The following is a 27,136-nucleotide window of genomic DNA, read 5'->3' on the forward strand; positions in this document are numbered from 1 at the left end:
GGTCACACACTTACACATGGGTCACACGCTCACACACGGGTCACACGCACATGCGCGCACACGCCTGCCCACAGCCGTGGGGCGGACGAGGCCTCACTCCGTGCAAAGCCCTGGACGTGGCTGTGAGAGGAGGAGCCGAGTGTCCATCTATCTCACCAGGCAGGGCCCGAGGGCTGCCTGGAGGGGCCGCCTGTCTCCTGAGGGCCCAGCGAGGGCCAGAGCGCACCGGGCGAGACAGGGCTCCTGAGACAGCCCTGGAGAAGGCAGTCATGAGAGGTGGGGTCCTGTTTGGTGTATGCAATCAGCCAACGCCAAGCCAGGCATACGTGCCCGGCTTCCCCGGTCCTGTGTGCAGACCTGGTGGTCGGTGCCGTGGGGGGTAGGGGCCCCTCTGGGCCTCCTGGATGCCCTGGCCCCCGGGAGCAGCCCCCCCCCCCCAAACCCGAGGCGCCAACTGAGGCACACCCGTCTCTACAGCAAGTTTATTTCAGAAAGCGGAGCATTGGACAAAGGCTGGGAAATAAATACCCGTACAGACAAGGCAGTCGGGCGGGATGGGGGGCGGGGATCAGAGGGTCGCAGGTCGGAGGGTGCGGTGCAGACGGTGCTGAGGGGGTCGGGGGGCACCCCGCTCAGCCCCGGCTGGGAGACAGGCCCAGGGCCCCGGAGCGGCGGGCGCGGCCAGGGCCCCTGCGCTGGGGCGGCAGCTCGCACAGCGTGTCCTGGCACAGGCAGCTCTCGATGTGGGTGTAGGTGTGGCTGCGCGAGGAGCCGTCGGGGCAGAGCAGCTCCACCGTCCGCCGGCTGGTGCGCTCCTCCTTGCAGCAGGAGCACTTGTGGTCCAGCGCCTGCGCCTCGGCCGAGTACCTGCGGGGGCGCCGGCGTGAGGCCCCGTCCCGGGCTCGGCCCGCCCCACCCCGCACAGCCCGAGACTCACATGGCGAAGGTGCCGCAGGACCCGGAGCAGTAGTTCATGAGGATCTTCTTGGTGCAGCCGCCTTCCGAGATCTCCTTGGTCTCGGAGATGGTGGAGCAGGGGACCTTGGTCTCGTTGCGAGGGATGCCTGGGGACAGCGAGGCGCAGGCTTGGGGGGGCCTCCACGCCTCCCGGGGGGCCACTGCCCAGAGCCCCTGGCAGCCGGGCCGCCGAGGGGGAGCCCTCAAACTCATCATCCGCCTGAGATTGGCTCCCGGGGCCCGTCTCGCGGTGCAGGTCAGGGTCAGGGTCAGGGTCAGGGTCAGGGTTAAGGTTAGGGTCAGGGTCAGGGTTAGGGTCAGGGTCAGGGTTAAGGTTAGGGTCAGGGTCAGGGTACTCACACTTCTTGCAGCAGCCGTTGGGCATGAGCGTGATGGAGCCCTGCAGAGAGGGAGAGTGAGCCTGGGACCCAGACCCCCCACGGGGAGGTCCCCGGTCACCAGGGTCAGAGGGGCAGCTGCTACAGAAGGGGCCCAGGCCAGAGGCCACCATCCCAGCATAGGGCCCAGCCCTCCAGGACCATGGGGAACCCCCCCCCCCCGCCCCTGCCAGCGGAGGGCACACAGCCCGCCCGGACGGCCGCTCACCGGGAGGCAGGCGCTGGGGTCGAAGTCGGGGCAGGTGATGTTGGAGACGGACGAGATGAGCTGGTTGTGGATCTTCACGCAGCTGAAGAAGGTGCAGTTGTTCTCGGGGTCGCTCTTCATGTCCCCGGGCTGCGGGCGGAGGGCAGTGTGTGAGGGCCGCCCCGAGAGACCCACGGGGCGCCCAGCAGGCGCCCTTCCTCCAGCCAAGGGTGGAGCCCCAGGCCGTGCGACTGGCGCCAGGCCGGAGGGGCCGTGGGCGTGCCCTGGGCTCCCGGCAGCCCGCCCCCGCTGGGCCGCCCCTGCACCTTCAGGATGAGGTTCTGGCCGCCCGGCCTGTTGATGATGCAGTCCGTCTGCTCGCACTTCTTGCAGCACTCGCCCGGGACGGTCACCAGCCCAAAGCCCTAGGAGACAGGCGGGCTCAGGGCGGCGCTGGGGAGCAGGCGCGGGGCAGCCCCCCCCCCCCAGCTCCTCTCGGGGGACTCACGGGGTTGCAGGTGCTGGGGCAGGGCACGTGGCTGCAGGACACGTTGTTGAGCTGCGTGGCGCTGTCGGTGACGTTGGTGCAGACGCAGGTCTCGCACTTGGAGGAGTACACTGGGGAGCCGGGCTGGGAGCAGGGAGGGGTGCGTGAGGCGGGCGAGCCCCGAGCCTGGCTGGGACCCCACCCTCCGGCCCCGCCCCCGCCCCCAGGGCGGCCCCTGGCGCACCTGGTACTCAGCGTTCCCAACAACACAGACGCCCTTGGGCACTGGGGAGAAAGAGAACAGGGCCGTGGGTCAGAGGCACAGGCCAGGGGGCCGCGTGGGCACTGGGGCTGGGGGTGGGTGGGACCCCCCAGAAGTGAGCCCCTGCACCCCACAGCCCAGCCCCCGCCGCCGCCTGGCCCTCGCCCGGCCTCTCACCGCAGGAGTAGAAGGGGCAGCAGCGCCCGGGTTTCATCTCGCTCTTCACATCGAAGCCCAGCGGGCACTGTGGGGGCTTCTCCTTGCACAGGCTGGTGTTGCACTCTGCGGGCGGAGGGCGGGGACGCGGGACACGGTGACCCCCGTGCAGGGCCCGGTGCTGAGCGCCTCACCCCAGCAGCACCCGCGCCCAGCCCCCCCGCCCCCCCAGCCCCAGCCTCAGCACCCCGGGTCGGTGGCTCCCAGCTCACAGAGGAGGTGGAATCGGGCCCGGGGGTGGGGGCCTTGCTCGGGGACCCCGGGGGTCACGGGGCGGGGCCGGGCCTTACTGCAGAAGGTGATGTTGCAGCAGGTGTCCGCGGGGTTGACCTCCGTGACCAGGTACGTGCCGTCCTCCTTGCACTGCGCGGGCGGCTCCTGGCTGCACTTCTTGGGCTGGCAGACGATGCCACTCCCGCCCTCCAGGCAGACGCAGTCCTTGCAGTCGAACTCAAAGTGCTCCCCAAACTGCAGAGAGGGCCGCGGTGAGTGGGGACGAGAGCTGTGCCCCCCCCCCCCCGGGCAGCTCCGTGGCGCATCTGGGGTCAGCAGGGAGAGGCACTGCACTGGGCACCGCTGACACCCCGCCCCCCTCAGCACCAGAGGGTGCTGGTCCAGGACAGCGGCCGTCATTCAGGGCCAGGCCACGAATAACACAACCGGGACCTGCTCACCAGCATTTCCCTCCGCGGCCATGCATGTGGCAGACAAACCACACGTGGCCACTGGGTGTGTGAGGGAGAGCTAAGGGGTCAACCGCGTGCAGGAGGCAGACAACTGGGCAGTGGCTGGGACTGCAGCTCAGGGTTAGACAGGGCATTGGGAACCGCATTGGGAGCCATGAAGTGTGGATGGACGGATGGAGGGATGTGTGGACGGACAGACGGACAGATGGATGGATGGTTGGACAGATGATGATGGATGGTTGGTTGGTTGGATGGATAGATGGATGGTGGGTGGATGGATGGATGGATGGATAGATTGTTGAAAACATTGATGGGTGGCTGGCTGGCTGGCTGGCTGGATAGGTGGTAGGTGGATGGATGGATGGATGGATGGATAGATGGTTGAATGGTGGAGATGGGTGTATGATGGTGGATGTTGGTTGGATGGATGGATAGATGGTTGAGTGGATGGACGGATGGATGGATGGATGGATGGATGGATGGATGGTTGGATGGATGGATGGTTGGATGGACGGATGGTTGGATGGATGGATGGATGGTTGGATGGATGGATGGATGGATACATGGTTGGATGGTTGGATGGTGGATGGATGGATGGTTGGATGGATGGATGGATGGATGGTGGATGGTGGATGGATGGATGGATGGTTGGATGGATGGATGGATGGTGGATGGATGGATGGATGGATGGTTGGATGGATGGTGGATGGTGGATGGATGGATGGATGGTTGGATGGATGGATGGATGGTTGGATGGATGGATGGATGGTTGGGTGGATGGATGGTTGATTGATGGTGGATGGATGGATGGGTGGGTGGGTGGTTGGTTGGATGGACGTTGGATGGATGGATGATGGATGGAGGGATTGTTGGAAGCATGATGGGTGCATAGATGGATGGATAGATGGATGGACAGGTGAATGAGCAAAAGGATGATGTATAGAAAAACAGAGGACGTAGGGATGGAAGGATGGAGGGACGGGCAAACAGACAGAGGGGTGGGAGGAGGGGTTGTTGGCACAGCTGGGTGGAAGATGTACGGCCCTGCTAGCCAAGCTTTGCAGGACTTAATTGACTGGTTACCGAGTCTTTGAACTCCCAGGTTCTCATGTCCACCCCACCCCAAAAAACTCAGGGTCCGTGAGAGAGTATCACCCCACACCGAGGGCAGGCCTACCTCTCTGGGCACGTTGTCAGGCCCCACGCAGCCTAGGAGAGAGGAGACAGATCCCGTTAGCAGAGTCCGGGGGCCACAGCACAGGCTCAGCCTCGCGGAGGCCGGAGGCAGGCCCGAGGGCGGGAGACGTACCACACACTTCCACGCAGACGTCAAAGCCGGGGGCGTAGTTCATGGTGCCCTCGGGGCAGAAGCAGCCTTCCACCAGCAGCGTGCTGTTCTGCGGGGTGCTGGGGGTGGGCAGGCGTGAGGCACTGGGGGCGGGCACACTCGGGGCGCTGGGGGAAGGAAGGCATCGTGAGCGGAGTGTGCGGGCGGCTGAGCACCAAGCCTGGCAGTGCCGCCCGCGCCCGGCCGGGGGAGCCGCCGCGGAGACTGACCTGGACTTGCAGGTGGGCTCCTCCGCGGGACCGCAGGCCCGGTACTCCCTGTGAGCTGGGCACGTCACCGCTGCAGGAGGGAGGCAGCAGGCAGAGGCCAGGGTCAGGAGGGAGAAGCCTGTGCCCCCCAAAGTGACCGTCCTACCCAGCCCCTCCCTCCCACACCGCTGAGGGTGGCGGGCCGCCCGCACTGCTCGGCTCAGCACCCCACGCCGTCTCCAGCTGAGCGGCAGGTGCCCAGTGGTCTGAGCAAGGCCGGCAGCCTCCCCCCTCCCAGCCTCCAGCCAGCCCTCCCCCACCCCCACCCCAGCCCCGGCCTGCGCTCCATGCGTGCCCGGCCGCCCCCAGCCTGGCTTCAGGCTGGCACAGCACCCAGCTGAGCCCTGTGGGAGCCCAGTCCGGGCAGGTGGGCGGGCGCTTACGGCAGGCCCCGTGGGTGTGGTTCCTCCAGTCGATGCAGACGCCCTCGTGGGCACAGAGGGCCGCGTAGGTCTGCAGGCTGGCGCACTCCAGGCCCGAGTTGGGCACGCTGCAGGTGTCGAACACGCAGGCCTCGTAGTAGTGCTGGGGGGGCGCCAGGGGGTGGCACTGGGCAAAGAGGCTGCGGGGAGGGACACGGGTCACGGCCCACCTCTCACACTCCCCTCCACCCAGCCCTGCCCTGCGCTGCCCCCGAGAGGCCCTGGGTGGGTGGCTCTGGGAAGGGCACCAGCACGGTGGCCCCAGGGTGAGGGGGGACCAGCAGCCGCAGCAGAGGCCACCCTGCCTCCACCTGCCCACCCCTGGGGATGAGCCCCCCTCCCCCCAGCTCTGGGAGGGGCCCCTCTGTCTAATCCACTTCTCCCTCCAATATCAACCCTGACCCCTGACCCGGTCAGCTGGTCTACCCCAGGGTAGCTTTAGGGCTCAGAAAAGGCAGAGGGACGTCTGACCAGGCAGCTCGGCCCACAGGAAGCAGGAGCCCGAGTCCGGGGCCCCTCTGTGACGGGCACCCTCAGCGCCCCGCCTCCTCCCCTTGCTGATGGGGGGGGGGGGGGAGAGACACAGGGGAGCCTGCCCCTCGAGACCCTGTGGCTGGCGGCGGCCCGGCACCTGTCCTTGATGAGCTCGCAGAGAGGAGAGGAGCAGTTCTTGTTGGGGCCGGTGCTGCCCCCGGGGGGCGTGGTGGCCGGGCGCCTGGTGGTGAAGCTGGTGTGGGGACAGTGCGGCTTGGACGGGTCGTTCACCACCCACTGGTCGGCGGCCACCTCGCAGTCCGAGACGACCTCGCCGCTGGGCAGCACGCAGTCGTCCGCCGTGTTGTTGGTGCACGTGCCTGCGGCGGCGAGAGACCCGCGCTGAACCCTCCGCCCCCCACGCAGCCGCCCCGTGACCCGCTGGCCGGGCCCGGGGCCCAGGCAGCACCGGACTCCTGTCAGCGTCCCACACGCGCCAAACCCAGGACAACGCACGGGAAGGGTGCCGGCCGCCCCCCCCCCCCCCCGCAGCCTGGGGTCCCCAAGTCCCTGAGCCCACAGGTCCCCGAGCAGAGAAGCGGGAGAGCCACGCTCACCGCACTGGCCCTTGGTGTTGTTGCCGAACAGGCGGTAGGGCAGCCGGATGGCGAAGGAGAGGCCGTTGTAGGAGATGAGGGCGTCCAGCTCGGGGATGCTGACCACGTAGTTGATGCCTGACTCGTACACCTGCAGCCCGTACTTCTTGTAGGGCAGGGCCACCGCCTGCTTGTTGACCTGCACCTGCGGCCCACACGCAGGGTCAGGGCGCCGGGGCCGGAGCGAGTGGCCACAGCCGCCGCCCGGCCCGCCCCGTCCCCCTGAAACGGGAGCTCGATGCGTCCGTCAGGGCCGGGCCGGGCGGGCTGTCCCTCCCGCCCAGCCTCCCGCCGAGGGGGTGGTGCCGGCCGTGGACGTACCTGCACCCTCATGGGCGCCATCTGCACGGTCTTGATCAGCACCTCCTGCGTCTCGTGGCGCACGATCAGCGTGCGGGGGCAGGACACCTGGTCGTTGACGTCGCAGTGGTAGTTGTCTATGTAGACCCCGAAGTTGTCCACCGTGGGCCGCACCTCCTCCACCAGCACATAGGTGCAGTTGCCCTGGTAGCTGTAGTAGAGCCCGTCGAAGGTGACGTAGTGGGGGTCCCCCCAGCCCGTGCAGTAGCCTGCGGAGGGGGCCGGGTGAGCCAGGGCGGGAACCAGGGGCAGAAAAGACTGCTTCCCGAGCACCCGAGCACCCGGGCATCCAAGCCAGAGGGTCTGGTTCCGCCTCCAGCCCCCAGAAGGGCCTCTCCCGGCTCCTCCCACAGGACCGGCCTGGCTCTGGAGCCAGAGGGCTGGGTTCAGGCAGAGCTCCGCTGGGCTAGCCCCGCCCCCTGTGCGCCCCCTGCCTGGGATGAGAAGTGGGGTGTGAGAAGCCCTCGGGGCATGTGCCTGGCCATCAGCCACCAGCCCACCCTGGGCCTGCAGCCTCCACCCACAGAGGGAGGGGCGGGGAGAGGCGGGAGGGGCAGGCCTGGCCTGGGCGGGCTTACAGTCACACTCCCAGTGCCAGCAGCAGCCGTCGGGGTCCATGACGCGCACAGGAGTGAGGTTGTTGGAGCAGGTGGGCATGGGCGGGGGCTTGCACTCCACCTCCACCAGCTCCACCGTGTTGTCGTGCTTGCAGACGGCCATGGTGCAGTTACACAGCCACCACGTCTCGTTCTCCTGCGGGCGGGAGGGCGCGGGTCAGCCGGGGTCGGCCGGGGCCAGCCAGGGCCAGCCGGTGTCAGCCAGCCCCCACTGCCCACTCAGGAGGGGCTGTGCTCGCAAGGCCCAGGGCAGCCGAGGAGCCCTTGCCGGGGCTGGAGGCAGCTGCACCTCGTTCCAGCGAGAAGGGGGGGCTCTGCAGACCCTGTGCCCGGAAGGCTTGGCTCTACGGGGGCGGCTCGGGACGTTGGGGGCAGGAAGGCAGCCCCCGGGGCTTCAGACCTGGACGGCGCATCCAGGGCCGAGGGGACCAAAGCCGCCCACAGCCCACTGACCTTTCTGGGAGGATCAAAGTCCGGGCACCCGGGGGGTTTGGTGGTGGTCGGCGTGGACGGCGTGGAGGGCGTGGACGGTGTGGAGGGTGTGGACAGCGTGGACGGCGTGGAGGGCGTGGTGGGTGTGGTCGGTGTGGAGGGCGTGGAGGGCGTGGACGGTGTGGAGGGCGTGGAGGGCGTGGAGGGCGTGGACGGGCAGGGCCAATTGAAGATCTCAAAGGAGCAGTTCAGGGAGCAGTTCACGTAGTAGCAGGTCTCCCCGTGGGTGCCGTTGTACACCATCTCACCTGCAGGGGAGAGCGCGGTCCCTACGCCGTCCGAGAGGCCGGCCCCCACAGAGGCCGCCGGACCCCGGCCGTGGCCGCAGCGAGCGGGGGCCGGCCAGGGACAGCCACCCGCCGCCTGCGGCTTCCCCAGCAGCTCCCGGGCTAGACCGCGGACCTGACTCCCCACCACTGCCCCGGCAGCCGCTCTGCCTGAGATCGGAAGAGAGCGCTTGGGTACCTGGGCCATAGTAGGTGTCATTCAAAACGCAGCAAACTGTGATGTTGGGAGAGGTCAACGAGGAGGTGGGCCCACTGGTGGAGGCGGTGGTGGTCGGTGTGGTTGACGGGTGTCCGGGCGGAGTAGGGGTTCCCATGGTCGTTGTTGCAAGAGTCGTGGGGGTGGGGCTGGGGGTGGACGGGGGTCGTGTGGAAGGCGAGGTGGTCTGCGTGCCTGCGAGAACGGAGGTTACAGGGGAGGCTGGTGGCGTCACTCACCTTCGATGCTGCAGGGGCCTGGCACCTCACCACCGCGTGGCGCCTGGCACAGAAGGGCTCACGCCCACGTCGGGCTTTCAGTCTAAGGTGGGGCCGATGAGCAAGGCCCACGGTCCAGAGTGTGAGTAGCCGCGAGGCCCGCGGGGTGGAGCCCCTGTCCCTGCCCCACACACCCCTCCCGACAGCATGGCACCGCCCCCCACCACTCAGCGGTGGCCGAGGGCCCTGTGCCTGCGGAAAGGCATCCTGTGGGGCAAGTGGGGCCTCGCGAGGCCCATGGCCGTGGCCCACGGAACGCTCACCGGCTGGGCTGGGCAGGCACCAGGCTCGCCGAGCCGGCCTGGACCCTCCCGGTGACCATCCTCACTGGACAGAGCACGGCGCCCAGGGTTTAGGTCCGAGGGCCTACAAAGCTCCCTGGGTGACAAGGGACCGGAGCGAGCCGCCAGCTGCCACACTGGCTCCGGCGTCCATACCTGAAATGGTGCTCCCCGGGGTGCTGCCCACAGGCTTCGTCTCCGTGGGGGGTGAAGGAATGCTGGTTGTCTTCACGGTTGTTGGAGAGGTAGTCAGAGGTGTGGTTGACTCCGTGGTAGAGGGGGAGGTGGACTCAGGCGGGGGTTTAGGCGTGGTGGTGGGTGTGGTGGTGGGGGGCACTGGGGTGGTGGTGGTGGTGGTGGTGGTGGTGCTATGAGGGGTGGTGGTTGGTATCTCTGTTGAGCTGATGGTGGGTGTGGTGGTGGGGGGCACTAGGGTGGTGGTGGTGGTGGTGGTGGTGCTATGGGGGGTGGTGGTTGGTATCTCTGTTGAGGTGATGGTGGGTGTGGTGGTGGGGGGCACTGGGGTGGCGGTGGTGGTGGTGGTGGTGGTGCTATGGGGGGTGGTGGTTGGTATCTCTGTTGAGCTGATGGTGGGTGTGGTGGTGGGTGGCACTGGAGTGGCGGTGGTGGTGGTGGTGGTGGTGCTATGGGGGGTGGTGGTTGGTATCTCTGTTGAGGTGATGGTGGGTGTGGTGGTGGGGGGCACTGGGGTGGTGGTGGTGGTGGTGGTGGTGGTGCTATGGGGGGTGGTGGTTGGTATCTCTGTTGAGCTGATGGTGGGTGTGGTGGTGGGTGGCACTGGAGTGGCGGTGGTGGTGGTGGTGGTGGTGCTATGGGGGGTGGTGGTTGGTATCTCTGTTGAGGTGATGGTGGGTGTGGTGGTGGGGGGCACTGGGGTGGTGGTGGTGGTGGTGGTGGTGGTGCTATGGGGGGTGGTGGTTGGTATCTCTGTTGAGCTGATGGTGGGTGTGGTGGTGGGTGGCACTGGAGTGGCGGTGGTGGTGGTGCTATGGGTGGTGGTGGTTGGTATCTCTGTTGAGGTGATGGTGGGTGTGGTGGTGGGGGGCACTGGGGTGGTGGTGGTGGTGGTGGTGGTGGTGCTGTGGGGGGTGGTGGTTGGTATCTCTGTTGAGCTGATGGTGGGTGTGGTGGTGGGTGGCACTGGAGTGGCGGTGGTGGTGGTGCTATGGGTGGTGGTGGTTGGTATCTCTGTTGAGGTGATGGTGGGTGTGGTGGTGGGGGGCACTGGGGTGGTGGTTGTGGTGGTGGTGGTGGTGCTATGGGGGGTGGTGGTTGGTATCTCTGTTGAGCTGATGGTGGGTGTGGTGGTGGGTGGCACTGGAGTGGCGGTGGTGGTGGTGCTATGGGTGGTGGTGGTTGGTATCTCTGTTGAGGTGATGGTGGGTGTGGTGGTGGGGGGCACTGGGGTGGTGGTGGTGGTGGTGGTGGTGGTGCTATGGGGGGTGGTGGTTGGTATCTCTGTTGAGGTGATGGTGGGTGTGGTGGTGGGGGGCACTGGGGTGGTGGTAGTGGTGGTGGTGGTGGTGCTATGGGGGGTGGTGGTTGGTATCTCTGTTGAGGTGATGGTGGGTGTGGTGGTGGGTGGCACTGGAGTGGCGGTGGTGGTGGTGCTATGGGTGGTGGTGGTTGGTATCTCTGTTGAGGTGATGGTGGGTGTGGTGGTGGGGGGCACTGGGGTGGTGGTGGTGGTGGTGGTGGTGCTATGGGGGGTGGTGGTTGGTATCTCTGTTGAGCTGATGGTGGGTGTGGTGGTGGGTGGCACTGGGGTGGTGGTGGTGGTGGTGGTGGTGCTATGGGTGGTGGTGGTTGGTATCTCTGTTGAGGTGATGGTGGGTGTGGTGGTGGGGGGCACTGGGGTGGTGGTGGTGGTGGTGCTATGGGTGGTGGTGGTTGGTATCTCTGTTGAGGTGATGGTGGGTGTGGTGGTGGGGGGCACTGGGGTGGTGGTAGTGGTGGTGGTGGTGGTGCTATGGGGGGTGGTGGTTGGTATCTCTGTTGAGCTGATGGTGGGTGTGGTGGTGGGTGGCACTGGAGTGGCAGTGGTGGTGGTGCTATGGGTGGTGGTGGTTGGTATCTCTGTTGAGGTGATGGTGGGTGTGGTGGTGGGGGGCACTGGGGTGGTGGTGGTGGTGGTGGTGGTGGTGCTATGGGTGGTGGTGGTTGGTATCTCTGTTGAGGTGATGGTGGGTGTGGTGGTGGGGGGCACTGGGGTGGTGGTAGTGGTGGTGGTGGTGGTGCTATGGGGAGTGGTGGTTGGTATCTCTGTTGAGGTGATGGTGGGTGTGGTGGTGGGTGGCACTGGAGTGGCAGTGGTGGTGGTGCTATGGGTGGTGGTGGTTGGTATCTCTGTTGAGGTGATGGTGGGTGTGGTGGTGGGGGGCACTGGGGTGGTGGTGGTGGTGGTGGTGGTGGTGCTATGGGGGGTGGTGGTTGGTATCTCTGTTGAGGTGATGGTGGGTGTGGTGGTGGGTGGCACTGGAGTGGCGGTGGTGGTGGTGCTATGGGTGGTGGTGGTTGGTATCTCTGTTGAGGTGATGGTGGGTGTGGTGGTGGGGGGCACTGGGGTGGTGGTGGTGGTGGTGGTGGTGGTGCTATGGGGAGTGGTGGTTGGTATCTCTGTTGAGGCGGTGGTGGATGTGGTGGTGGGTGGCACTGGAGTGGCGGTGGTGGTGGTGCTATGGGGGGTGGTGGTTGGTATCTCTGTTGAGGTGATGGTGGGTGTGGTGGTGGGGGGCACTGGGGTGGTGGTAGTGGTGGTGGTGGTGGTGCTATGGGGGGTGGTGGTTGGTATCTCTGTTGAGGTGATGGTGGGTGTGGTGGTGGGGGGCACTGGGGTGGTGGTAGTGGTGGTGGTGGTGGTGCTATGGGGGGTGGTGGTTGGTATCTCTGTTGAGCTGATGGTGGGTGTGGTGGTGGGGGGCACTGGGGTGGTGGTGGTGGTGGTGGTGGTGGTGCTATGGGTGGTGGTGGTTGGTATCTCTGTTGAGGTGATGGTGGGTGTGGTGGTGGGGGGCACTGGGGTGGTGGTGGTGGTGGTGCTATGGGTGGTGGTGGTTGGTATCTCTGTTGAGGTGATGGTGGGTGTGGTGGTGGGGGGCACTGGGGTGGTGGTGGTGGTGGTGGTGGTGGTGCTATGGGGGGTGGTGGTTGGTATCTCTGTTGAGCTGATGGTGGGTGTGGTGGTGGGGGGCACTGGGGTGGTGGTAGTGGTGGTGGTGGTGGTGCTATGGGGAGTGGTGGTTGGTATCTCTGTTGAGGTGATGGTGGGTGTGGTGGTGGGTGGCACTGGGGTGGTGGTGGTGGTGGTGGTGGTGGTGCTATGGGGGGTGGTGGTTGGTATCTCTGTTGAGCTGATGGTGGGTGTGGTGGTGGGGGGCACTGGGGTGGTGGTAGTGGTGGTGGTGGTGGTGCTATGGGGAGTGGTGGTTGGTATCTCTGTTGAGGTGATGGTGGGTGTGGTGGTGGGTGGCACTGGAGTGGCAGTGGTGGTGGTGCTATGGGTGGTGGTGGTTGGTATCTCTGTTGAGGTGATGGTGGGTGTGGTGGTGGGGGGCACTGGGGTGGTGGTGGTGGTGGTGGTGGTGGTGCTATGGGGAGTGGTGGTTGGTATCTCTGTTGAGGTGATGGTGGGTGTGGTGGTGGGTGGCACTGGAGTGGCAGTGGTGGTGGTGCTATGGGGGGTGGTGGTTGGTATCTCTGTTGAGCTGATGGTGGGTGTGGTGGTGGGGGGCACTGGGGTGGTGGTGGTGGTGGTGCTATGGGGGCTGGTGGTTGGTATCTCTGTTGAGGTGGTGCTCGGGGGCACTGTGGTGGTAGTAGGGGTTGGGGTTGGTGTCTCAGTGGTGGTGGTAGTAGGGGTTGGGGTTGGTGTCTCTGTTGAGCTGATGGTGGGGGTGGTGGTGGGGGGCACTGGGGTGGTGGTTGTGGTGGTGGTGGTGGTGCTATGGGGGGTGGTGGTAGGTGTCTCTGTTGAGATGGTGGTGGGTGTGGTGGTGGGGGGCACTGGGGTGGTGGTGGTGGTGGTGGTGGTGCTATGGGGGGTGGTGGTTGTTATCTCTGTTGAGCTGATGGTGGGTGTGGTGGTGGGGGGCACTGGGGTGGTGGTGGTGGTGGTGCTATGGGGGGTGGTGGTTGGTATCTCTGTTGAGGTGGTGCTCGGGGGCACTGTGGTGGTATGGGTTGGTGTCGGTGTCTCTGTTGAGGCGGTGGTGGGTGTGGTGGTGGCGGGCACTGGCGTGGTGGTGGTGGTGGTGCTATGGGTGGTGGTAGTGGTGGGTGTGGGTGTCGGGGTGACTGTGGTGGTGGTATTGCAGTAGTACCTACAGCAGTAGACGTTGATCTCATAGTTGTAGCACATGGGAATGCCGCCGGGGATCCCTAGCTGGTCTTGGTTTCTGCACACCAGCCCCTCTTTGAGGTCACACAGCACCTTCTGTCCCAGGGCTCCGATGGGACGATCCGGAAACATGACGGCTCTGCAGGAGATGTTGACTGCCCAGCCTTCCTGACAGGCCTTCTCAATGGACTCGAAGTCTCCACCTGATCCCCCGAAGCTCGGTTTCCCACTGTCTTGCCAGCCCGTCCATCGGCACTCATTCATACATGGCGTGGATGCCTGTCCGGGCGTGCTGGTGGTCACCGTCGTGGGTGTTGGTGTAGCGGTGGATGTCGTAGTAGTGGTTGTCACGGTGGTGGTCGGCTCTGGTGTGGAGGTGGTGGTGGTGGTGGTGGGTGAGGTGGGGGTGGTGGTGGTGGTGGTCGGCTCTGGTGTGGGGGTGGTTGGTGAGGTGGTGGGTGAGGTGGGGGTGGTGGTGGTGGTCGGCTCTGGTGTGGGGGTGGTTGGTGAGGTGGTGGGTAAGGTGGTGCTGGTGGCAGTGGTGGTGGTCGGCTCTGGTGTGGGGGTGGTTGGTGAGGTGGTGGGTAAGGTGGTGCTGGTGGCAGTGGTGGTGGTCGGCTCTGGTGTGGAGGTGATAATGATGGTGGTGGGGGCGGTGGTCGACTCTGGTGTGGGGGTGGTGGTGGTGGTGGTCGGCTCTGGTGTGGGGGTGGTTGGTGAGGTGGTGGGTGAGGTGGTGCTGGTGGCAGTGGTGGTGGTCGGCTCTGGTGTGGAGGTGATAATGATGGTGGTGGGGGCGGTGGTCGACTCTGGTGTGGGGGTGGTGGTGGTGGTGGTCGGCTCTGGTGTGGGGGTGGTGGTGGTGGTGGTCGGCTCTGGTGTGGGGGTGGTTGGTGAGGTGGTGGGTGAGGTGGTGGGTGTGGGGGTCGGGGTCACTGTGGTGGTGGGGGTTGGGGTTGGTGTCTCAGTGGTGGTGGTGGTGGGTGTGGTTGGGATGAGGGTGGTGGTGGAGGTGGTGGAGGTGGTGGTGGGGGTCGGTGTCGGGGTCGAGGGTGGGGGCACAGGACACTCATCCATTGGCAGACAGCAGTTGACGCGTATCTCGTAGTCATAGCACATATCGAACGGTCCGTTTTCAAACTGGTCCTCGTTTTTGCAGAGGAAGCCGACCGAGAGGTCGCACCGCGCCTTCTGGCCCGCCTCCTCCCAGCTGAGGTGCGGCGCCGCGGCCGGCCGGCACTGGATGTCCTCCGGCGCCGGGCAGATGCTGCCGAAGGTCTCCTTGTCGCCGCCGCCGGGGGCCTGGCTCGGGCGGTTCTCGTTGATCCAGTCGGACCAGAAGCAGCACAGCTCTGGGGAGCAAGGCCCAGCCTCGGTCCTCTGTGCCCGGGTGGCACCTTCCAGAGAGGTGGCCGGACCCAGGAGGCTCCGAGCCCCCGGCTGGCGGTCCCTGCCCCTGAGAGGCCCAGACTGGAGGTCCGGACACCACCCCCCCCCCCTGCAGCTGAGCACTGAGGCCCAGCGAGGGGGCCCCAGAGCCACACCGGGCGACAGGCCCTGGCCACACAGTCCAGCCCGGGCCCCTTCGTCGGCTACGGTCCACTCCTTGTGCCAAAATGTAAATAACAGCCCTGGCCGGTGGTGCAATGGGTAGAGCATTGGCCCGCGCACGGAAGGACACGGGTTGTGGATTCGTGTGTGGGAGACAACCGATGGCTGTGCCTGTCTCTCTGTTTCTCCCTCTCCCCCTTCCTCCCTCCCTTCCTCCCTCCCTTCCACTCTCTTTGGGAAAAGCAATGGGAAAAAGATTCTCAGGTGAGGATTAACAACAAAGGGAGGGAGGAAGGGAGGGGAAAGAGAGGGGAAGGAAGGAAGGAAGGAAGGAAGGAAGGAAGGAAGGAAGGAAGGAAGGAAGGAAGGGAGGGAGGGATTGAGGGAGGGGGGGAGGGAGGGGAAAGAGAGGGGGAGGGAGGGGAAAGAGAGGGGGAGGGAGGGGAAAGAGAGGGGGAGGGAGGGGAAAGAGGGGGAGGGAGGGGAAAGAGAGGGGGAGGGAGGGGAAAGAGAGGGGGAGGGAGGGGAAAGAGAGGGGGAGGGAGGGGAAAGAGAGGGGGAGGGAGGGGAAAGAGAGGGGGAGGGAGGGGAAAGAGAGCGGGAGGGAGGGGAAAGAGAGGGGGAGGGAGGGGAAAGAGAGGGGGAGGGAGGGGAAAGAGAGTGGGAGGGAGGGAAGAAGGGAGGGAAGGAGGAAGGGAGGGTCACCCAACCCAGGGAGGAAGCACGTGGAAGGGGCTTGGTCGCGAGTCCTGACCAACATGTCACCCCGAGCTGGCCGTGTGCTTCTCATGGGCCCCCAGACCATCTGTGGCCTCAGAGCAGGTGCCCAGGGGGCTCAGGGCCGCTCCCTGCCCCCCACCCCGGCCCCCACGGGGACAGCGCCCACACACTTACTCGGAGTCGTGGAGGCGGGCGGTGACACTGCGGGAGCAGGAAGAAGACCCGTCACTACACGGTTGGAGACCCAGGCGCTGCCTCCCCCCACGGGTTTCCCTCTCCCGTGGCTGTCTGTCCCTCCCGCGGGCGGTGAGGCTGTGGTTCCACCGGCCCAATGCCCAGGCCTCGAAGGACAGCCTCTGCTCCCTCTGACCCACAGGAGGACTTTCTGGCTGGATTTAGGAAATGCCCCCGGCGCCTCCGCTGCGGCCCGGGCTGGGTGCGGTCCAGGCGCGGGCAAGGCTGGGGCCCGGGGACACCCATTCCCTGAGCCGAGAGGCGTGCGGCACCTCCCGCCCGGGAGCAGAGGGTGAGACCCGGCCACGCGGGCCTCGCTCCTGCCCCAGTTCCTGCCGGCTCGGGGGCTGGGGGAGGCGGGGCCCCGAGCTGAGGGGGTGGCCCTGGGCCTCACCTGTGCTGGGCGTCGGGGTCGGGGTGGTGGTGGTGGGGGGGGTGGGGGTGGTGGTGATGGGTGTCGGGGAGGAGACGGGGGTCGTGGTGGACACACAGATGTTGAAGTGCTTCTCCACGGTCCCGTTGGGGCTGCAGACCTCCCAGTAGCAGAAGGAGCCGTCCTGAGTGAAATTGAGAACCTTCCCTGGGGGCGGAGGGGGGCGGCCGTCAGCACACAGGGAACCAGAGCCCGTGGCCTGGCCCCAGAGCCACAGGCAGGCGTCCCCCAACTCCTGCCAGTGGTGAGCCAAGGACCCCACAGGAACCCCATCCCAGAACCCTAAGGGCCCCCAAACAGCAGCCACATCCCAGGAGGGTCACGGGCTCGCCACCCGGGGAAGCGCAGTGGGTGGTGGAGTCTCCAGACCAGAGAGGCTCTGGGCGGGAAGGACCCAGAGGAGACACCCCCCATCCCCCTCCCCGGCCCAGGTGTCCAGGGATGGGCTCTCAGGGCGGCCTCAGCGGGCAGCTCACCTCCCTCTGGCCAGCAGTCAACTTGCGAGGAGTTGGTACACACGCTGCAAAGCAAGTGCAGGCTGCAGTCCGGGCACTTGGCAGTCTCGTGCCCAGTGCAGCCCAGAGCCCCCGGGGCCCCGACAGAGGGCAGGGGGTGGGTGGGGGGAGGCAGGCCAAGCCGCCCGAGAGGCCAGGACGAGAAGGGCGGCCTGGGCCCTGGCTCCCACGTGCAGGCGTGTGCACGGGTGTGCACGGGGCCCATGTGTGTGCCGGCCGCCCCCAGGGCCTCTGGGATGTGAGCTTACGTACCAGGCCTGGCAATCCTGCTTGGGGGGCACGGATGCTCCGGGTGGGTAGTGGGTGTCCTCCACGTAGCAGCCACACTGGTCTCTGGTGACGCACTTCTTCAGATCCTCGTCGTAGATGGGCCGGTCCACAGGGCACCGGGGGTAGCAGCCTGGTGGGCACCGGGCACAGGGCACAGGGCTGGAACCACACCCCTCAGACCCCACCCGGCGGCCGCCCGCCCGCCCGCCCGCAGGTCCTTCTCGCTGGGCCGTTCCTCCGGGAAGGGCAGGATGGGAAAGGCAGGGCCCAGATCCACATCCGGGCTGAGCCTGGAACACCCATAGGGGTACAGGGACAGCCAGGCCCCGCCCACGTCCGGCACCCCGGATCCCTGACCTGGCCATTCTCACTGCTTCATGTCCACTAGTTCTCCACTCAGAGGCCCCCCAGCCCCTCCTCGGAAATGCGCCCCCATCCGGCGCTGCCGGTCCCTGGCACTCCCGGGCCTGACCTGACAGGTGGGGGTGACCTGTTTCTCTCCTGCCTCTCCCCTTAGCTCAGGCTCCAAGCCCCCGGTTCAATGGAGGAATTCTGCAGCGGGACCAGCCGCCGCCCTGGACCTCGGCCCGCCCCGCAGCCCCCCCGGTGGCAGCCCGGCGCCCGGCTCACCCTCCAGGTAGGACACGGAGATGTTGGAGTGGATGCCGTTGATGGTCCTGCAGGTCTCGAAGCTGCGGTTCCCGCAAGGCTCGTAGTGCCACTCACACTCGTCCGGAGGGTTGTAGTAGTCGCAGAAGATGGCTGGGGGGGCAGGGCGGGTCAGACTGGGGGGGAGGGAGGGGGCCGGGGCTCAGGCAGGGGGCAGGGCCTGGCGGGCACTCACGGCACAGGTCGGGCGTCCTCCAGAACACGCAGGCGCCCTCCTTGGTGCACTCCTGGGCGTAGGAGGCCACGGCCGAGCAGAAGCACTCGCAGTCGCCGCCCGTGTCGCAGGAGCAGCTGTCGTGCACGCAGGCCTCGTAGAAGGGCTTGGGGTCCACCTGGGGGGAAGCGGCCGAGCGCCTGGGTCCACGGGGCCTCGCGGGGCGGGCCTTCCCCCGCGGGCCCCCACCCACGCCAGCCCCGCTCCTGGGACCAGGCGCACCACCCGGCCGGGCCTCCCAGGGCTCTGGGGAGGTCGGAGGCGGTGGGCACCCTGCAGTGCGCGCTGTCCCTCCGCGGTCCCTCCGCCCCTCCGCTGCCGGACTGAGCACCGTGGGGGTGTTGGGCTCAGGTGGCCTTGCCCCTCCCTGGACGGTGCAGGAGGCTGGGGGTCCAGCCGGGGTCTCAGAAGGAAGGTTTCACCTCGGTCACGTGTTCAAAGGACACAGGATGGAGATGAAGCTGCAGGCCAGGTGCCTCTTGGGGACACCACGGACTCCCCCCAGCGTGCACGCCCACAGCCAGGCTCATGGGCATGCCCACCGCCCTCGCGGCCACGCCCACACGCTCGCGGCCACGCCCACCTTGCTGTGGCAGACGTGGAAGACCTCGCCCTTGATGATGCTACACTGCTTCTTGGCCCAGGCGTGGCGGTGGGGCCTCAGGCTGCAGGGCTCGGGGGTGGTGGTCACGTCGGGGCAGGTGGGGGCCTCCTTCCAGCTGTTGCCAAAGTCCAGCTCGCTGTCCACCACCATGTGGTCCCGCGTGGTGAAGTCGTTGCTGGAGCGCTGGTCGAAGTTCCCGCACAGGCCGCACACAGAGCCCTGCGGACACAGGCGCGAGGCGTCCAGAGGTGCCCGGGGAGAGGGTGGGGTGGGGGGGAAGGAGGACGGGGGGGAGGGGGGGGCGGGGAGGGGCGCACCTTGTAGGAGGGCGCCAGCTTGATGAAGATGGTGGTCTTCTTGTCCCAGATGACGATGATGCCGGTGCTGGTCTCCACCACCAGGTACTGGCCCACCTCTCGCGTGGTGTAGGCCACGTGCTGGCCCTCGTCCCGGTGGATCACCGAGCGGTGCTTGTCCTCCAGCTTCAGCTCCGTCCTCTGTGCGGGGGGAGAGGGGTCAGGCGGGCCCCGGCTCTCCCAGGCCCGCCGGGCGGGCAGCACTCACCCCTATGAAGATCTTGATGGCCTTGGAGCAGGTGACGCCCGTGGTGCCGCAGGGCACGTTCTCGGTGATGATGCTGAAGGAGCCCTGCCCGGAGCTCTGGCCGCAGTAGTCCTGGAGCCACGGAGGGCAGAGGGCGTGAGCCAGCCGCTGGGCACCGGTGCCCTGGGCACCCACCCCCGCCCGGCCTCGGCCCCTCCTCCGTGGAGAGGGACAGCCGTGTCCCACCAGGGCCCCTCGTTCCCGTGAACCCCACACCCCCGTTGCCCCAGGGAGGGTCACAGGATGAGAGGGCGGAGGAAGGGCCCTTTGCCGCGGACACAGCCCCCCAGGCCATCGGCAGCGCCAGCACAGGGGGGACAGGGAGCAGGGGGTTCCGGGGGCGCCCCCGGCCGCACCTGCACGGCAACGTAGGAGCAGTGCCCGTCGAAGTCGTAGAACCTCCCGTCAAAGGTGATGTAGTGGCCGTTCCCGTAGATGGTGCAGGTGCCGTGGCACACCTTCTGGCTGCAGGCCCAGCGCCCTCTCTGGCAGGTGCTGAGGAGAGCGGGACAGGGGCCTGGAGGGGCTGTGCGGGCAGCTCCCGGGCACCACACCGACAGGCCCTCACCAACCACCAACGGCAAGTGCCGCCCGGCACCCTCACTGGGGCCAGGACCCTGCCAGCCAGTGGGGGGGGGGGGGTGCACGGAGCCCTGCACACCTGGGCCGGCCCCTGGGGAGGCCGCAGGCCTGCGAGCCCGGCCTGCTCCCCAGGGCACACTTCCCGCGGGCGCAAGGGGCCGTCAGCCAGGCCCGGCGGCTCACCAGGTGTTGCAGTCCACGGTGATCTTCTTGCCCGGGTTGTACAGGTCCTGGTTGTGCACACAGGGGCACTCCTCCTCCCTGACGCAGCCCCCACGGCCGTCGTCCATCAGCCCCTCGGGGCACACGCAGCCGCTGATGCACTCGGTCTGGTACTGGGGGCAGCCAGACAGGGGGCTCAGAGCCAGGCCAGCCCCGTCCTTGGCTGCGCATCCGACACTGCGGGCACCCTCGCGTCCCCACTCCGCCCCTGACCTCCCTCCGGGGCCCACCACTGGGCAGGGAGCCCGATGAGGGGCGGGGCGCTGGGCAGGGGCCCACGGGGACAGGGAGGGCCAACGAGACCCCTGTGTCCACGGGCCTGGCAGGCAGAGCCTCGGGCTGGCATCGAGCCTGCTGCCCCTCCCTCCCAAGGCCCAGGGCCCTGCCCTGCACGCACCTGGCCGGCAGCCAGTGTCTGGCAGCTGACGGGGCGGGGGTTCCGGATGGCCAGCGCCGTCAGGTTGTTACAGTCAACGTGAATCTTTGGAGCCGCGCATCCTGTGGGACAGAGGGGCCGCCTTAGTTCAGCTGCAGGGGGAGGGCGGGGGGGGCAGGCGAGGGGGCCGCGCAGGGGCAGGGGCGGAGGCCGCGCGGGGGCAGCGCCCACTTACTCTGGCCGAGCAGCTTGACCTGGGTGCAGTGCAGCCTCCCGTTCCGGCAGACGCTGCGGGCAGAGGCGGGGCTGAGCGAGCTGCCCGTGCGGGCGGGGATGTGGGGCCCCCGGGGCGTCCCTGCCCACCCCGCCCCTCCCCGGCCCGGGACACCCACCAGCGCTCCTCCTGCCTCAGGACCACGTCGCCCGCCTCCACGTAGCTGCCGCGGTGGTAGCAGGAGCACTTGGCCTGCGGCACGCAGCGGCCCTTCTCGTCCAGGAAGGTGTGGTCGGGGCAGCCGCAGCCGTCCACGGGCGCAAAGCCCTTGATGCAGTGGCTGTCGGCCTCGGAGAGCGAGCGGCAGGTCTGCTGGCAGGTGGTCAGGTTGTACAGGAAGATCTGCGTCTTGGGGCAGGAGCCCACGTCGCTGTCTGCAGAGCGAGGGGCCGCGTGAGGGGTGGAGGAGCGCCCCGCTCCCAGCGCCCAGCACCCGGCTCCCAGCGCCCCGCACCCCGCTCCCCCGCTGGCTGTCCCGGGCCCACCTCAGGCGGACACCTGCCCAGCTGAGGTGCCAGGACAGCCCTGGGACAGCCCAGCCGCACAGGCACACCCGCCCCTCACACCTCCCGCTGGGCAAAGGGGCTGCAGCCACAGCTCCGACCCGCCGCCTGCAGAGGAGGCGCTGCCCTGGGGACCAGGCCCGACCCCCACGGAACTCCAGGACCCCGAGCCCCAGGACGCCCGCAGGGGCCGGCACTCACTGCAGACGAGCTCCCGCCAGCCCCACAGCATGACGCCCTTGGCGGCGCAGGCGCGGGCATAGGAGGACAGCGCGGCGCACATGCAGTCCTCGTTGTCCTGGCAGTTGCACGTGTCGTATTTGCACCTCTGGGCGGTGAGGAGGGAAGGGGCTGGGACCTGGCACGCCCGTGCCGGCACTCCCCACACCCAGGGGCACTCACACACGTGTACACGGACTCACACGTGCTACACACATGTGCATACCTGCATGTGCAGTGCACGTGTGCGAATATGTACGCCCACATTCACACAGACACCGTACGTGCACACACTGACACGTGCGCCACCTGTGTGCACACATGCCTGCCCACACACACACACACACGCATCACACACGTGTACACACACACTCAGCAACTTCCCGCAGCAGCCTCGAGCGCCGGCAGGTGCACCGAGCAGGCCTGGCCAGGCGGGGGGCGGGCGCACGTGCGGGCCCCACCCACCTTGTAGTACTCTTCGGGGTCCACGGCCGAGTGGCAGCGGCCGAAGGGGGTCTCCTTCTTCCTGAGCATCGAGCACCAGTGCTCCGCGTAGTTGGCTAGAGAGGGGCGGGGCTCAGTGGGCGTGGCCCCGCGGCGGGTCCCCTGAGTCCGGCCGACCCGTCACCCAAGCTGGGGTGGACGCTGTCCCCTCGTGGACCAGGCCCCGTCCCCTCCCTCCAGGTCAGGTCAGCCCAGAACAAGGCAGGGTGCCCACCGCCCCCTCTCAGCCTCCCCAGGATGGTGGGGTGTCACGGACGGGGGAGGCGTACTGTCCCGGCCCAGGCCAGCCCTGGACGAAGGCCACCGCCCAGCAATTAGCGGCCCGGCCCCTCTGCCCTGTCGCTTGGTGGGCTGCCACCGTGGGCCACCATAAGCCAGCAGGGCAGGCCCTGTCCCTCCCACACACAGTGTCCGCCAGGGGCCGCGGCTGTGGGGGGCAGGGGGCGCTCACCGCTCTCGATGTTGAGGGAACAAGGGTCGTCCAGCCAGTCCTGTTTGTCTTGGCAGCTCGACTGGGCCTTCCAGGTGTTGGCGAAGCCGGCGCCCGTGGCCTCCACCAGCCCGCCCGCCGTCTGGAAGTCGTCACCCTCCTGGCCGTTGAAGTTCCCACAGAGGCCTGAGGACAGGACAGGGTTGGGGCAGGGATGGGGGGCGGGGGGCGGGGGGCAGGGGCAGGGCGGGGCAGACCTGAGGGGGAACTCACCCTGCACGCGGCCCTGAGCGGCCTGGTCCAGCGTCAGGAACAGCTGCATGAGGGGCACCAGCTGGATCTGCAGCCTGAGGCCGAAGGCGGTGCTCACCACCAGGTGGTGGGAGGAAGGTTGAAAGACGGAGAAGCTCGCTGCCGGGCAGGGGTGAGCGCGTGAGGGCTGCCGGCCGGTCCTCCCCACCCCTCCGCCCCCACAGCGCACCGCTCCCCACTCCCACTGCCCCCCACACCCCTCCACCCCCACAGCACACTGCTCCCCACTCCCCACTGCCCCCCACACCCACTGCCCCTCACACCCCTCCACCCCCACAGCACACTGCTCCCCACTCCCCACTGCCCCCCACACCCACTGCCCCCCACACCCCCACTTCCCCGCCAGGGCTGGGCACTGGGCTCACCTGTCACGTGGGGCAGGTTCACCCGCAGCTCGTTGAGCAGCACGCTGCCATCGGACTTGAAGACCACCTCCTGGGGGCAGAGCGAGGGCCAGCGGGGCTGGGGAGGGCCTCGGGGAAGGGGGTGGGGGGGTGGGGATGGGGGTCGGAGGGAGCGGCACCTACGTTCTTCTGCTTGTCTGCCAGCAGCACCACTGTCTTCAGGCAGGTCTCCTTGTCGGTGGCGCCGCAGGGGGCCAGCTCACCCAGGAGGGTGTAGGAGTCGGGGTGGTCGCCCTGCGGAGGACAGGGGTGCGGTGAGGCCGGGCTGGGCCCGGCTGGGCTGGGCTCGGCTCAGACCCACCCACAGGCGCCGGGGCGGCTGCCCACCTTGGTCAGCACGTAGTAGCAGTCACCGTGGAAGGTGTACTTCTTCCCGTCGAAGGTGGTGATGTGGGAGCCGCCCTCCAGGGCGCAGCTCCCGGGGCATGGCAGGTCTTTGCACACCCAGCGGCCGGCGTTGCAGACGCTATCAGGCAGCGGGACAGGTCAGGCTCGGCGCACCCCGGCCCACCAGCCCCGGCCCAGTCCCACACTCACCACTGCCCGCCAGCCCCCGCCCGGCCCCGCACTCACCAGTGCTCGCAGTCGTGGCTGACCTGCTGGCCGGGAGCGTACAGCTGCCCGTGCAGCTTGCAGTGGCACTGGCTCACGGGGACGCAGCCACCGTCCCTGAGGTCGTCGTACACCGTGCCTGGGACAGCGGATAGCGGGCCCGTCACACTCAGCTGAGATCCCCGGCGGCCGCCAGCCAGGCCTCCCCCGGCAGGTACTGCTGGTCCCCACACCGCTGGCCAGGGCCCCCCGGGACCCCCCCAGGGCCCCCCAGGACCCTCCAGGCGGTCTGTCCACCGAGTGGTCACCAGGACGGTGCCCTCCCCGCCAGACTCCTAGCAGCCACCACAGGGTACGCAGGGGAGGGGCCCTCAGCGCTCTGTCCCTTCTACCCGGACCTGTCTCCTGACTTCACCCCTGCCCCTCCATGGCCCCCTCTCCCCTCTGTGCCCCTGTGTCCCCTCCGTGCCCCCTGTCCCCTCCATGTCCCCCCTGTCCCCTCCATGCAGCTGGGCACCCAAGCCCAAGGCAGTGAGGCCATCATCCCCGGGAACCTGGGCAGGGCCCCCACCACTGTGCCCGCTGCGCCCGCCGCACACGCACCTTCGGGGCAGAAGCAGCCGTCCATGCGGTGCTCCTCGCACAGGTGGCTGACCTCCAGGTGGGAGCAGGTGTCCATGCAGGGCGAGCCGCTCTCCAGGTAAACCATGTTTCGGGGGCAGGTCTTGGCTGGAAGGGCAGCGCAGGCCCCTGAGCGGCTGCGCCCGAGGGGAGGGCGGCCGGGCAGGCAGCTGCACGCCCAGGGCCCTGGGCTCCGGGCCCCCCAGGCCCAGGCCACCTCCCGGTCCACAGGCAAGGCTCCCCACCAGGACCCCTCCCGGCCACCACCCCTGCGCCCGGGCCCTGTCCTCCCGACCCGACCCGACCCGGGCGGGCGGCGCTTACGGCAGAGCGAGGCTGTCCTCCAGTTCCCGGGCCGCCCACCGGCGTGCGAGCACTGGCGGGAGAACTCGGCGAGGGTGCTGCACACGCAAGAGGCGCCGGATGGGCACTGGCAGCGGTCCTGGGCGCAGGCCTGCACGTACGGCTCCAGCGGCACCAGGTCCAGGCAGCCCTCGAAGGCCTCGGCCGTCAGCAGCCTCTGGCACTCGGCGCGCTGCGGGCAGGCAGGCTGAGTGTGGGCGGTGGGCCGGCTGCTCCCACCTCCCTTCCCAGCTATGGGACAGGGGAGGGGCGCTGGGGGAGGGGCGCTGGGGGGGAGGCGCAGCACTGCCCTGGGGGGTCCTGGGCTGGTCCCAGTGACTCACGTGCTCAGAGCAGGACTTGGGGGCCGACACCTCCTCGGGGTCGTTGCACTCCGCCCCCGGCTTGTTGATCTTCTGCATGTTTCCAAACTCCACGGCACTGAAGGGCACGCCTGCGGGTGGCACAGCCCGTCAAGGCGCTGGGAGCCTGCACGCACATGCACACGCACACGCACACACCGAGACATGCACGCACACATGCACACACACGTGCACGCGCACACAGACATGCGCGCACACCCGCCCGCCAGGCCCGGGAGCACGCACCATCGGACAGGAACTCCGAGTAGGTCTGTAGGCCGTTGTAGTCGCCGCAGAGGCCGCACGTGTGGTTCCGGAACCTGCTGTCCAGCTCCAGCTGCAGGGAGGAGGCGGGTGAGTGGCCATAGGCAGCGGGACCACAGGCAGGGCAGCCGGCAGCCAGGGAGCCCCCCACAGCCAGGCCACCTCCCGACCTCATTTGGGCGTCGGCTCCACAGAAGGGCTGGGTCGGGGGGAGCGGGCGGGGGGGGGGGGGAGGGGAGGGGGAAGGGGGCGGGGGAGGGCCCTGGCATCACTGAGGGTCCCCGCTGGGTGGGTGCTGCGGCCTGCCCCCCACCGCTAACCCGCTGGGCTCCTCCATCAGCACGGACTGTGCCCAGCCTGCACCCACCATGAGCGCATCCTCCCGGTTCCACATGAGGGTGAGGCCGGCGCGGGAGAAGACCTTGGTGTAGGCGTCGCTCCGCTCGATGAGCAGCCCCGAGCGGTAGTGCGGGGTGCTGACCCTGCGGGGGGCGGGGGGGGGTCGCTCAGCCACCGCCTCTCCTCCCGTCCCACCCAGAGGGGCCGCCCTGTGTGGCCCAGGCCCCTGTCCGCCTGGCCAGGCGGGCTCCGCGGGGAGCCTCCCTCTCCTGTCCTGGGCAGGCCCCCAGGTGCCCCAGGAGGAAGGAGGGCGGGCTCTGCCCAGGTGGGGGCCTCTCCTGCCCACCCCAAACAGGCACTGAGCTCCCCCCAAACGCTGGGCCTCCGGGGGCCCCGCACCCACCCACTCGGCCCGGCCTGGCCACCTGGGCTGCAGCCCGGCAGGCGGGGACCCCGCGGGCAGGCATGTGCTTAGAGCCCATTATTCCAGGGGCTCCCCCGGCCCTCCCGGCCTCTGTAACGCTCGCCTGGGGTCCCAGGGCACAGGCCTCCTCTCCAGACTGCGCCCCGCCCCTGCCAGGATGCCCGGGCCGTCCGCCACCCCGAGCCGGTGGGCCAGGCAGAGGGCCCCGAGACACCGCATAAATGAAGCCCTGAGCCCCGTCCCCTGTCCGCGGACCAGGGGGCGCCTGGTGGGCTCCCCTGTGTTTGCTGAGTGAATCGGTGACCTGAACCCCAACCCCACAGTCTCCTTCTGAGGATGGGCGACCGCGGGGCTCACAGGGGCCCCACGTCTAGGACAGGGAGGGCCGCCCGCCACTCACATGGCCCCGTTCACCACGACCAGCTGGCGGGTGAGGTAGATGGTGTCGTCCCGGATGGTCAGCAGGATGTACTCGAGCCGCGGGTGGCCGCCGGCGCGGCCGGGGCTGCGCTGCACGTGCACGGCGAACTCCTTGTAGGCGTCGCGGCAGTCGGAGGCCAGGTTGTAGTCGCAGAGGCCGGGGAAGCGGAACACGTCGCCGTCGAAGGTCTTGTAGTGGAAGTCGCCCCAGGTGCTGCAGACGTTGTGGCCGTGGTTCCGGGCTCTGCCCTCTGGGGAGCAGCGGGCAGGGGTGAGCGGGCCAGGGCCCCGCCCGGCGGCAGCCCTCCCCGACCCCGGAGCCTCAGCACAGGGCCCGGGGAGGGCCCCCTCCCCGCAGGAGGGGCGCTGCAGGGCCCGCCGCCCGCCTGCTGGACAGAGCTGTCCCGTCCTAGCTCCCGGGTTTCTAGGCCACAGTGACCCCTCGCAGGGGGCCAACCACCTGGCCTGGCCCCTCCAAGGGCCCCGATTCCTGGGCCTGAGGCCCTCCAGCCGGGCCCCTCCTGGCCGCCCCCAGGCTCACAGACACGCTTGGCTGTTACCACCTGGTCCAGCCCCCAACACACCCTGGCCAGGGGTCAGCTTCGGAGGGGTAGTGGGAACCCCAACTTCCTGTCCTTCTGTCCCTCCTTCCTTCCCTCCACCCAGTGCCAACGGGCAGGGCTGCAGGCGCCCACAGGCCGGCCCCCCAAGTCTGGGCAGAGGGAGACCACCTTCCACTCCCAGGCGATGCCTCCCCCGCCACCCGCTTCCTGGCCCGGGGCACCCCGCCACCCCTCACCTCTCCGCAGCTCCGAGCCCTTGGCCGAGGCCAAGAACAGGCACAGGGCCAGCAGGCAGGCGAGTGGCTGCCCCATGGTGGCGGCAGGCGGTGCGGGAGAGCGACCTGGGCTGGGGTCCCGGCCTTATATGCCCAGCAGGGCCCTCAGAGGGCGGGGCGGGCAGG

General features: G+C 68.2%; 1 protein-coding gene across 1 annotated transcript; it reads right to left on the reverse strand.

Annotated features, from left to right (window-relative positions):
- Nucleotides 1-468: 468 nt before the first annotated feature.
- Nucleotides 469-27,081, reverse strand: MUC2 (mucin 2, oligomeric mucus/gel-forming). Its single transcript, XM_059710921.1, has 53 exons — nucleotides 26,972-27,081; nucleotides 26,153-26,423; nucleotides 25,357-25,471; nucleotides 24,972-25,062; nucleotides 24,708-24,817; nucleotides 24,346-24,556; nucleotides 24,004-24,129; nucleotides 23,422-23,539; nucleotides 23,176-23,314; nucleotides 22,972-23,082; nucleotides 22,810-22,879; nucleotides 22,406-22,543; nucleotides 22,154-22,318; nucleotides 21,664-21,758; nucleotides 21,181-21,307; nucleotides 20,595-20,850; nucleotides 20,438-20,490; nucleotides 20,224-20,324; nucleotides 19,788-19,939; nucleotides 19,379-19,517; nucleotides 18,984-19,094; nucleotides 18,737-18,916; nucleotides 18,399-18,638; nucleotides 17,777-17,933; nucleotides 17,563-17,694; nucleotides 16,915-17,062; nucleotides 16,624-16,667; nucleotides 16,109-16,294; nucleotides 15,655-15,681; nucleotides 12,971-14,561; nucleotides 9,865-12,754; nucleotides 9,349-9,393; nucleotides 9,222-9,243; nucleotides 9,009-9,188; nucleotides 8,276-8,488; nucleotides 7,772-8,058; nucleotides 7,280-7,454; nucleotides 6,663-6,910; nucleotides 6,303-6,486; nucleotides 5,843-6,065; nucleotides 5,173-5,351; nucleotides 4,751-4,820; nucleotides 4,503-4,624; nucleotides 4,371-4,402; nucleotides 2,798-2,975; nucleotides 2,469-2,573; nucleotides 2,274-2,314; nucleotides 2,051-2,173; nucleotides 1,869-1,967; nucleotides 1,564-1,692; nucleotides 1,318-1,357; nucleotides 938-1,064; nucleotides 469-867 (listed from the first exon to the last, which is right to left on the reverse strand). Exons 1-53 carry the CDS (start codon nucleotides 27,045-27,047, stop codon nucleotides 633-635), a joined length of 11,427 nt encoding a protein of 3,808 aa, XP_059566904.1. The 5' UTR covers nucleotides 27,048-27,081; the 3' UTR covers nucleotides 469-632.
- Between the last annotated feature and the right edge of the window lie 55 nt (nucleotides 27,082-27,136).

Source organism: Myotis daubentonii, chromosome 9 (assembly GCF_963259705.1).
Source record: "Myotis daubentonii chromosome 9, mMyoDau2.1, whole genome shotgun sequence".
NCBI lineage: Eukaryota > Metazoa > Chordata > Mammalia > Chiroptera > Vespertilionidae > Myotis > Myotis daubentonii.